An 11,300-nucleotide genomic window follows, 5' to 3' on the forward strand; every position below is an offset into this window, starting at 1 on the left:
TTTTGGAGATTTTTCCCTGAAATAAAGTGTTTACTTAACTTTAGGTCACACAATAGTAATCCTCAAAGTGTCAACAGTCTCTAGTGCCTTGATCCAGGGCAATGGCATGACCATTAAAATAACAAGTTTTCCAAATGGGGGAAATCCCGATGTTTCCGCTGCGAGACATGCCACCAAACATTTGTAAATGACTGATAAAATAAGACACTTTTGAAAGGAATTGTGACAGTAAGAACATTCTGTTACACTGATTATGACATGTATTCATTTATTTAGGTCATAAAGCATACAGAAATGTCGTTTATTACTTAGTATTGACTTACTTAGTAGAATTTTTTTGTTTTTGGAAAAACTGTCCCTGGCAATCATCATCGGCCTTTCCTATTGATGATACTTCAAATGTCCTGAGCACAAAGTATATTTAATAAAGGTTTTTTCAGGTCAGTAGGGACCTATGATCACAATCTCTCCGTGCAGGAATTTCAATTGGTCTTAATTGCTCCAAACCAGAGTCAACCCCAAGCAGAATATTCACAAACAGGTCCAAGCATCTCTTCTACAGTCAGGACTTAAAGGTAGGTCTCCTTAACATGCTTTCATAATGTGCTTTATTAGAAGTCATTCTTATGAACATGTTTTCTTTTTGTTCTATGTAAAATGCAGCATCACTGTTTACTATAAACGTCTCGCAAATCTGATTTTTAACCAAGAAGCTGATTACAGTCGATGTTAATGAATGCAATTTGCCCGTCTCTACCACTTCCCCCAATGGAGACAACATGGACATTTACTGCATTTAAAGTTTAAGTTCAGAACTACTGAAGCCTGCACTCAAGTATTCCAATAAAAGTATCCAATGGTAGAATATGTATATCAACTGAAGATGTAATAAAGAAAATAAGGACAGAAATAGAGAAAGAAGGAATGTAAAAGGAAGATATGTGTCTATTAGCTGTTCAAGAACCACTTAGAATAGAAAATACAATGAAATAGAAAAATACCTTATAAATCACTTGTTTTTTTGTTAAGTTATATACTACATCACATTATTGAACAAATAGGCTATTGATTGTGCTGTGATTCTTATTCCACTCCTCTTCCTCTAAACAAAGCCTTCTGAAATGTATTTCTTGGATTACTTTGAACACTGCAGATTAGGTGGGTTAAATGTAAAACGTGATTCTGCAAAGCAATTATTTAACACATGCTTCTACTAAACACATGCATATCTTGCAATCTTCAATCATGATTCAGGGTAAAATGTAAGATTTCCTTTTGAAATGTAAAGGAGAAAAGGCAAAGGTTTAGTTACACATTCAAAAATGTAATACGGACAAACACTGTACTTGGTTAAGTACACCGAGTGGTTTACTACCGCTGTGGACAACAAATGCATCGAAACCAACAGCTCTATAAAATAGAATGGTAGTACCCCCTGGTGGTGGCTCTGATGCCTACACATCCCAAGAGAATTGCAACCAGATGCTACTGCTTACTCCTGATACCTGAGTACCCAGAGAACACCTACGTACATACGGGCAAAAAAGGTTCCTGCTTGAACGTCAATGCCCTCCACAGGTAAAGTTTGCAGCACTACTGTTGCTTATTGTCCCAAAGCTGATACACCACAGATCTGTGACAAAGGCCCCAAAGCGCCGCCTCTTTTTCCAATACTGCCTCCCCTCCTGACTGATATCCCTGGCCTCTGTATTCTCCAGGACAAGGGCGTTACTTTTCTCAGCTGGCTTTATCACAGCCAAGATCCTACTGTCCCCTGGTTGCTCAATGTTTTCCACAACACAGACACTGTCGTCATGGTTCTGGACAGTCTGCCGAGTCTGTGTGTCCACCTCCTTAGACCTACCATGGTGGATCTCTTTGGGCAGAGCCACCTCCAACTGGGCTTTAAGATTGCCATGTATCTCCAGCTGTATTTTCGTTGCCTTCCTGTTCCTACTGAGCTTCCACTTCAGCCAATCCAGGATGGCAGTCGCCTTGGACAAACCCTGACTCTTCCTTGATCGATCCTCCTGCTGATCATTGACCTGTGCAATTGTCTCCTCTGCACAGCTCATATCGAAAGAAGACTCTACAGAGCTGAGCTTGGAAGAAGCCTTAGTCTCATTAGACAGAGCGCCCTCCAGCTGTTTATTGAGCTCAGCAAGTGTCTGTGTTGTTTCTGAAGGCTGGGTGATACTGCTCAGCTTCTCTTCAACCTCCATTCTCTTGGACTGAGCCTCCTGTAACTGAAACCTGAGCTCCGCCATGGCGTTCTCTGCAGAACTGAGATTGGAAGAGGTTGGAAGAATTTGAAGAGTTTCATTTGACACAGACTGTTCCAACTCGTCTCGAAAAGAATCACCCTGCTTCTTCAAAGTCATCTGATCCAGGACTTGAGACAGCATCATGAGCTGATTTTCCAGCTTAGCTTTTCCTGCCTCCTGACAGCCGCTTTGCTGCATCTTCATCACTTTATTCTCCATAGCATTGAAACATGTATCTGCCACTTATTAACTGTTTATGTTCACCACACCAACTTTAGCTCCATCTGAGTGTTTCCAAAAGAGTCTAAAGTTATACTGTTTGATTGTGATGATGCCACAACGAATGACGCCACTTCTTTTGGCGTAGGAAGAAAATGGATCGACGGTAGACGCCGAACCGTTGCCATGGTAAAATACAACCTTTACGCTTTTAACTAAGCCAACAAGCAAGACAAATATATTTACCGCACAACCATAGCTGTATAAAACAACAGGTTCCAGAGAGAAAACAATGTTGGGCTAGACTGCGTCGTATTAACAAAACAAAACCACTTACCAGGAAAGTTGAGCTCGGTGCGTCATTATCATTTGTTGAGTTGTGAAAGTCGGTGCTACATTTTAAGTACAGTATTAAGTCCATTTGCATTAAAACATCAAGTATCTTCCGGTCCATCTTTAAGTTGTGGTCACACGGCGCCGGTGAGACATCCGACATGAGAGAATTCCGTTATCGTTGCAATAAGTGTAATTATTTTTCTTGTATTATTAATTGTTTTGTTGAAAATAGACACACTTCTGCACTAGTTTGAGCTGTTAAAATAAATAATAAATCCATTGTCTCTTTTGTTAAATTACAGATAAGATCAACAATGGAGGTGAAGGTCTCCGTATATGGTGTCCAACGTGTGGTCTGCGGTGTCACTGAGGAAACAACATGCCAAGAAGTGGTCATAGCGCTGGCTCAAGCTCTCGGTATGTATGTAATGTGCCACTGTGGCTTTAGAGTTCTACCTCTGTTATGTTGACTAAACTGACAAATTAAACCAAATTCATTCCCGTTAGGTCAGCCGGGGCGTTACATTTTACGAGAGAAATTTAAGGACTTTGAACGGAGCATGACGCCCAGTGAACGTCTCTTGGAGTCGCTAGAGAAGTACGGTCAGCAAGCCAGGGAGGTCCAGCTGACTCTGCTCCTCAATGGACCCTCTTTTTGGGAAGAAGAGAGGGGGAGGTCTAAGTTAGGTGGCAGATACCAGCCTTGCCCTCCAATGAGAAGAAAAGATGCCGGGGCCAGAACGAGAAGGGGCAGTGCTTCGCTGAGTTTGCATCGTCGAAGCTTGCCACCGCTATCCTGCCTACCTCAAGAGGCGGAGAAGCCAGCAGAGGACCAGAAAAGGCAGAAAAGAAAGTCTCTGACACTCATGGAGGAGGCCTGGGGATGGTTTGAGAGTCTGGGCAAAGGCAAAGTGTACAATACAGCCTGTGTAAAGGAGGGCAGAAAGAAGAATGATAAAAAGAATCATAACTCTGTGGACATTTCTGTTTGTGTTGAGAAAGACACATCAGCTCCAGGATGTTTGATGAGCAAGGTCAGAGGTGAAAAGCCTGTTAAGTCAGACATGGATCATCAAACTACCTGCTGTATAGGGAATCGACCAAGGGGTAAAGAAAGCAAACACTCAAAGAAAACTCAAAGATCAAAATCTGATGACCTAATAAGCTCCAGATGTGCTATGAGTGCAGATGAGAAAAATACTTTAAGAGAAACTATAATATGGCAGATCACATGTTTGCAAGATTTACAGGTGCAGATAACAGGTATAGACAAACAGATAATGGAGCTTGAGGAACAACAGAGAGCCAGAAAAGAAGAGCAGGAAGTCGAGCAGAAGATTGTTGAAGAGGAGGAGGAGCAAATCAAATATTGGGAGAATGAGCTGAAAGCAGAGGAGGTTTATGAGAAAGATTTGCAGTGTCAATTCCTTGAGATGAAGGAGAGGGCTGGGGAGTGCAAGGCCAAATTGGAGGAGTACAAGAGTAACATGCAGAGGCCTAATTTCTCTGAGCTTCAAAATGTCACCGATTTGGAAATTGGGTCAAAAGCTGACAAGAATGCTGTGAATGTAATGGGTTCAATTCGGGACCTCCATCAGGAAAGATGTAATTCTGATGGTGATGTAAAAATGAATAGGAAATCCCTGCCCAAAGACCCCTCCAAACCTCTTCATGCTGTAGTTCCACCCAACCAGAGTGCTGGGCGCCGGCCCACAGGGCCCACTGAGCTCAGGGAGTGGTGGACACGCTGGTCTGAAGCCCAAAACTCCCAAACAGACAGTAAAAGGAAGGTGATTCACCGCTCTGAGCTCACAATATATCTGAGCAGCAGCAAGGTGTAGGAAACAGAGAGGGGAGGGGGGGCTGATGGCCGTCAAATGGATAACAGATTCTATACTGACTTGGCTGTAAACTAGATTTTATTAAACTACATTCATGGGTTGAATTTTATTCAGTCCTCATTATGGTGGAGGACCAAATAAGAATGGATGTAAACTTACTGACAATACTAACAGTTCGCACATTTATTAGACACTTAAATATGTATCCACATTTGGATAGAGATTAGGATACATAGTTTTGATACTTATTCTAAATAAGGTCGAACATACTTGTAATCGAGTTCAACAGAGTACTACTAAATGTAACTTGTTTCTTTTGCAGCAACCTCAGTATGTAATGCTTTCTTCAAAATAAGAGGATTTTCATAAAACTTTAATTCAACTGTTTCATTGAAGACCATTAACAAAACAACATAAGATAACCTGTGTATGTGTTTCCTGTAGAAACTGTAATGATCGTCATACAAGCAACACTGATGTCATTTAACATTACAACTTGTCATTGTCTTGTCATTTCAATATGCAGTATATCATATCCTTGCTCTTTTCATAGTTTTTGTTCTTTTCTTTCTCCCCTTCTGTATGTATTATATAAATTAATTGTAGAATAGAAATTTTCAGAAAATAAAAGGAACTGCCACAAGTAATTTCGGATGCCTCCTCGCATGTCTCCTAAACAAACACAAACACTACAGATCCCTGTGTACATATGAGTATGTTTTGTGTCAGAGTTTGTGTGTACGAGCATGTGTCAAATCAAATTCCCCTATCCCCTGCCGTTATCTTTAGGGCCAGCTTTGATCTTTGATCCCACCAACATGGAACAGGCTGGGGGTCTGTATTGCTCAATCAATGACACCAGGTTGGCGAGTCTTCCGCTCCACATTGAAACCCTGTACAGAAAAAAGATCAATTCATGTTCTTGAGGTTTACATATGCAAAATCTCAGTGTAAAGTTAACTTCTATGCACTGCTACATAGATCTGAAATTTTGCACACTATAAACTATTATAAAGAACAAAAGCCAGCCAGACTTATAATTCATAAATGGTATACTTTATACCAGATGTCAAATTTCATTCTAATGAAATGCTATCATGTTTGGTGTACCTTGGAGTTGTCAGGACCACGGGGCTGTCTCACAATGACCAGACGAGGAGCACTGGCATCATCAAGAATGATGCTCTTCAGTCGATTTACCAGGCGATCAGGACGTGGAGTCGCCAGTGGTTTAGGCCCCTCACTGTAACATAAGGTGCAAAATGAGCATGGAAGATCAAAATTGTGGGGCCCAACTTTGGACCTTACTTTACTTTCACTTTATGACACTCCAGAAAGGTACAAAATGGACAGAGTCTGTAAATGTAATCAGATTATAAAACAAAGTACAAGGGAGAACATGGGCCCCGCCTTCAAAAACAGGTCCTCTTGAGTCCTTACCTGACTCTGCGTACATTGCAGGCACTACATTTTCCTGTGCGTTGATTGAGGAAAACCGAGAACTCCACCTCATCCCCTGCCTGGAGCTCTAAGCCATCCTGTACTTCTTTTACATGAAAGAACAGCTTCTTGCTCTCACCAACTTCATATGTAATGAAGCCAAACTGGGGGCAGCAAAATAAGTTAATTTCATTACCGTTATTTCTAGACAGCAACATTTTAACACCGTAGAACTGGTTGTGTCAAATCAGTATCCATAACAGGAAAAGTCAAGTTTCCAAAACATAAAGTTAAATGTGTTGTCACTAGTACCAAATGAAATAAGTGATCACCTGGTCTTTGACGCACTCCACCAAGGCTCTACGCTGCGGCACCACATTACAGGCCATCTTCTGTCCAGTCTGGGATATTGTGCACGTCTGGAACTTCACCACTTCTCCTTTCTGCAGGCAATCGGCTTTATTTGCCATACCCATAATTCCAAAGGGATAACTCAGGCTTTTAGTACCACCTGTAACAGGCAAAAGGGTAGAGGGCATCTGAGTGCTGCTGACTTCGAAATGGCAATCTCTGCTTACAATCTTCAATTCACAACATACTGTAGTTGTAACAAACCTTCCTCCGCGACTTCAATAAGTCCCTGGTACTCTGTCTGAGAAGGGTCCACACTGCGTAGAGGACGGATAACTTTCCCCTGCAGTATTGTTGTACCAACATCCTCACCAATGCCATTCACTGAAAGTGGATAACAGAAGATCACACTTATTTATTTGTACTAAATCCAAGTACACTGCCACTACATCTGTGAATAAATTTAAACTGGGATTACCTGCAGCCACTTTGGTAACCTTTTCAGCACTAACTTTGTTTCCTTTGCCCTTAGAGAGCAAATACTCCACAGTGTCGCCCAACTCCAAGTTCTCCAAGTCTCCACAAAGCTCACTGGAGAACAAAGAGCAAAGAAGTAAATACATAACGTGAGCAACTAGCAATTTATCCCAAACCAACTCAAGACTCTTTAACTGTACCTGTAGTGGAAGAAAATCTCCTGATCATGATTGGCAGTCTCAATGAAACCAAAGTTGTCCTTCAGTGTGGCGACAAATCCCTGCAGTCTCTTGGAGTTGGAGATGTTACGGTTTAGGACTCTGATGGAGACGGCACTCTGCTGACCAGTCCGCTTCACTTCATTGATAGAGAACTCCACCTAGAGGACAAACATGGATTAATAGAGCACATACAAGACTCCACTATATCGAAATGATGTTCCTTTAACCACAGCAGAGAACTTCTCCATCATGGTTGAATACCTCTCCCATAGTTAAGCTCAATCATGTACTAAGGAATGTATCTGCTTTAACGATGTGCCTTCATTGGGCTGATAAGTAAGGGAGGATTTATAGCAAGGCTGGCTGGTTCAACTTCAAACACAAGAGCTGTAGTCATGTTTTGTCATGTCAAGTCATGTAGTCAAAGGTCAAATGCGGTACCTTATCTCCGGCCTGTGGGTTGTATGCTCCTTCCAGGTCCTTGGTGTGATATGCCACAGTGAGCTTTACTCCACAGTCCTCATATGCAATCACTCCTTCTTCACATTCCTACAGAGACAAATACGATGAGGAATTAGCTTTCCAAATAATGAGTCGCTTCAGACTCAACCCCAGAGCTCAGTCTTATGGAGGTATTGGGGGGCACAAATTGTACATTTTTGATCATTTGATATGTTACTGTATTCATGCAGCACTGGCACAGAGATCACATACTTTGTAAACTCACAATGCACATTCACAATATGATTCTATAACTTATCAACTTATACGGTTTTGTAAACAATTGGTTTCAGAAAACCGATAGATGATAGCTGTGCAATGACTTAACAGGGAGCTTGGCGCAACAATCAGCATGCATGCCAATAAATAGACCCGATTCATGTTAATGTTGTTTTCATGATATGATGCTGTTACAGAACATTTGAAGCCGGGAGCCGTCCAGTATGCCAGGAGAAAATAACAACATTGCTTATTTGTTTTTGTGACACTACCTTCTCCTTGCCTGTGTTGGGACTGGCATTTTTAGCGTTGGCTGCTACAACTTCCTTGTCCACCACACCCACAAAGCGCTGTTCAGACTGGGTATGGAAAGACACCGTGCCTTTGGGCAGCTTCTTGATACGCACTGCATGGTTCCTCTGATCTGACAGCATGTCCTTCAAAGGGAGAATATTAGTTTACTTCATGTTATATTTACAACATGCATGTAGTTTGAGACACTGAACAAGTTTTAGGATTGTATGAACCAAACATACAGGCACAACAGTGAACTCCACTTCATCAGAAATGTGCAGCTGGCTCTCTTCCAGGACTTCACTGAAGTGAAAGAACATTCTGGCATCCCGATCCACGCACTTGATGAAACCAAAGCCATCGCGTATAGCAGCAATCACACCCTGGATGAAGAATATTTTGCAGATGGTATTTACTTCAGTACATCAGTTATTGGGCTTGGGTCTGACATCAGACACATTCCAGGGACAACAACTCAGGCCATATTTGTAGGCCATATCATGATAAACCTGACTGTTGGGGACTTCCTTTACAATAATACATTTGAGTTGCAATGAAGTTCATTGACTGACTCGTCCCTAGAAGAAGCTTTCTTATTTATCACAATTCCTCACCATTTCTCTGGTCTCCTTAGTGAAGTTGAATGTGTCTTGGATGATGTCGATGTTGGTGGCCTTCTCTAGCTTATCTCTGCGGTCAGTGGAAATGTTGAACTGTATATGGTCTCCTTCCAGAAGGGTCACCTTGGACTTTGTATCCTTCTCACCAAACGGCAGTTCCTTGTCAGTGAAACCAATCCTGGCACCAATGCGACCAGGTAGTGGGTCGTTCTATAGGGGTGCAAAAAAAGGGATCTATGTTTAGTTTTTCAAATGCTTGATAAACTGGGAGATGCACCAAAGCCTCTGTAGAAAAGTAGAACTTGCCTGGTTTTTGGTGGGAACCTTGGGAATGACCTTGATGACTGTGCCTTCAAACTGTTCAATGCTGATGTCTTCAAAGATTACTGTTCCTTGGGGGAGAAGTCTCACATCTGTGGCCACTTCCTTGCCCTACAGTGACAAGATGAGAAGGTTTCAATCTGTCAGGCGTGTTCAGGAAAGTCCCAAACAATCACCATCCGTAAATAACTGTGGATAACAAGCTTTGGATGGTTTAGAATAAACACACTTGAAGTCTTGACGGACACCCTTAAAATGTAAAGGTGGAAAACACCTACATTTCTGTCTTTGATGGTGAACTCAACATCATCTCCAGCCTGCAGAGCTTCCAGATCACCCTTAAACTCACTATAGTGAAAGAAGATTTCCTTCACCACATCAGCCCTCTCGATGAAGCCAAAAGCCTCCTGAAAGACAACACAGCAGGGTTCAACCACACACTCATATGAGATTATGGACTGAGTTAGATTCTTTGCCATAATATTATTTAGGATACTATTACATTGATCTGTGAAATTAAATGTGTATACCCTTACCTTTGTGGCACACACTACACCCTGGCACCTCATTTGCTTTTTCTTCACCAGTTGAATGTTCCGAGCACTGACTGCACCAATACTGAAATAATCCAGGTTTAAACACAGATAAATCCAGGGCGACAGTATGCAACTGTTCCACCTCTACTAACATGACTCAGGGACTCACTGCTTGTTGGTCTCCATGTAAGAGCTGACTTTATCACCTGTGTCCAGGTGGATGTTGCCCTCTACATCATCTGGGGTAAAGGTTTCATTTGAAACCACAGCCTCTTCCAGCTCACCTTGAAAGAAATCACCCTGCTTGGTCAAATGGAGCTGATCCGCGGCTTCAGACATGATCATGAGCTGGTTTTCCAGCTTAGCTTTGCCTGCTTCTTGACAGGCACTTTGCTGCATCTTCATCTCTTTATTATCCATAGCATTGAAACATGTATTTGACACTTAGTAACTCTGTTTATGTTCACCACACCAAGTTTAGCTCAATCTGTTTTACCAAAAGAGTCAAAATACAAACTGTTTCCCTGTGATGATGTCACAACGATTGACGTCATTTCTGTTGACGTAAGAAGAAATGTGATTGTCACTAGAGATTAGATTTTTTTAAATTATACTAACAAAACCGTTAATATGTCTGTAAAGTACAACTGCTACTAGCTAGAGCGATGTTTGGGATACGCGGCGCAGCATTAACACAAATAAAACAAAGCATTTACCAGGAAATTTATGCTCGGCGCCTATAACTGTCAATGCGTCATTCCTTTTGTTGGGTCATGACACCATTTCTTTCACTGCTACATTTTTAGTACACCACAGTAACACTTGTTTTTTGCACCAAAACATTAAGTGTCCAACTTCAACCTTTTGGCCGCGCGGTACCAGTGAGAGAGTTCCCGTCAGGAATAACTCTTCGGTACCAGCCTGACATTCCCAGAGAGGACAAGAGCCGTGTGTTAGTCACTCTGGGGTAATAGACGGGAATACAATATGATGTTCAACTACAGATTTACGACCAGGATCTCCATTTGAAATATTGCTAATTCAAAGAGTTATCTCACTCTCATGCGTGTTCTTGCCTTTATGGTAAATAATCCATTAAAGGGGAACTTGGTGAAGTTCGCGTACAGATACATAAGTGACGACGTCCTTATTCAAAATTAACTGCAATGTTAGCGCGAGGATACGCAAATCACTACGTCCGTTTTTCAAAATAAGATGGTATCACGCATTTTTACCTAAAAACTGGTGGCAATATTATATGATACAACCCAAATTCTTTGTAAACTTGATTATGTCCCTGGATCATATATGTGTCTTTATTTCATGTGTTCTATGAGTCTCTCCTCCCTTCAGTCACTGAAGTAAATGGGGAAACCCCTCAGAATACTTGATAGCATAGTAAGAGTTTACCAGCGTAAATGGGTTTCCAGACCTGCCTATCTCTCCGCTGGGTCCACATCGTCCATGGGGGGGGGGGGGGGGGGGGGGGGGGGTCTATTAGATGAGGTATTACTTGTAGTACCTCATCTAATAGACCATTACATCAGGGTGCCGACTCGGCCGAGTATGCAACGGCGTACTTGCCGGTGTCGGCTAACTTTGAACGATATGCTAAAAAATAATTAAATAATTTTTTTGGAATGCCATGCGATCGACCGGT

At 41.9% G+C, this 11,300-nt stretch overlaps 2 protein-coding genes across 2 annotated transcripts; one reads left to right on the forward strand and one right to left on the reverse strand.

The window, feature by feature from the left end:
* The first annotated feature begins 513 nt into the window (after nucleotides 1-513).
* Nucleotides 514-5,296, forward strand: rassf11 (Ras association domain family member 11). Its single transcript, XM_076159330.1, has 3 exons — nucleotides 514-575; nucleotides 3,122-3,236; nucleotides 3,327-5,296. Exons 2-3 carry the CDS (start codon nucleotides 3,134-3,136, stop codon nucleotides 4,658-4,660), a joined length of 1,437 nt encoding a protein of 478 aa, XP_076015445.1. The 5' UTR covers nucleotides 514-575; nucleotides 3,122-3,133; the 3' UTR covers nucleotides 4,661-5,296.
* LOC143007847 (cold shock domain-containing protein E1-like) lies at nucleotides 3,487-9,884 on the reverse strand. The gene is made up of 15 exons (XM_076159329.1): nucleotides 9,810-9,884; nucleotides 9,641-9,722; nucleotides 9,383-9,511; nucleotides 9,090-9,215; nucleotides 8,778-8,993; nucleotides 8,406-8,546; nucleotides 8,142-8,306; nucleotides 7,591-7,698; nucleotides 7,129-7,307; nucleotides 6,930-7,042; nucleotides 6,716-6,835; nucleotides 6,433-6,611; nucleotides 6,101-6,264; nucleotides 5,771-5,903; nucleotides 3,487-5,553 (listed from the first exon to the last, which is right to left on the reverse strand). The coding sequence occupies exons 1-15, from the start codon at nucleotides 9,824-9,826 to the stop codon at nucleotides 5,506-5,508; spliced, it is 1,920 nt and encodes a 639-aa protein (XP_076015444.1). The 5' UTR covers nucleotides 9,827-9,884; the 3' UTR covers nucleotides 3,487-5,505.
* Between the last annotated feature and the right edge of the window lie 1,416 nt (nucleotides 9,885-11,300).

The sequence above is a fragment of the Genypterus blacodes genome, unplaced genomic scaffold, assembly GCF_046128005.1.
Source record: "Genypterus blacodes isolate CSIRO-AG114 ecotype Tasmania unplaced genomic scaffold, CSIRO-AGI_Gbla_v1 ptg000094l_1, whole genome shotgun sequence".
Taxonomy (NCBI): Eukaryota; Metazoa; Chordata; class Actinopteri; order Ophidiiformes; family Ophidiidae; genus Genypterus; species Genypterus blacodes.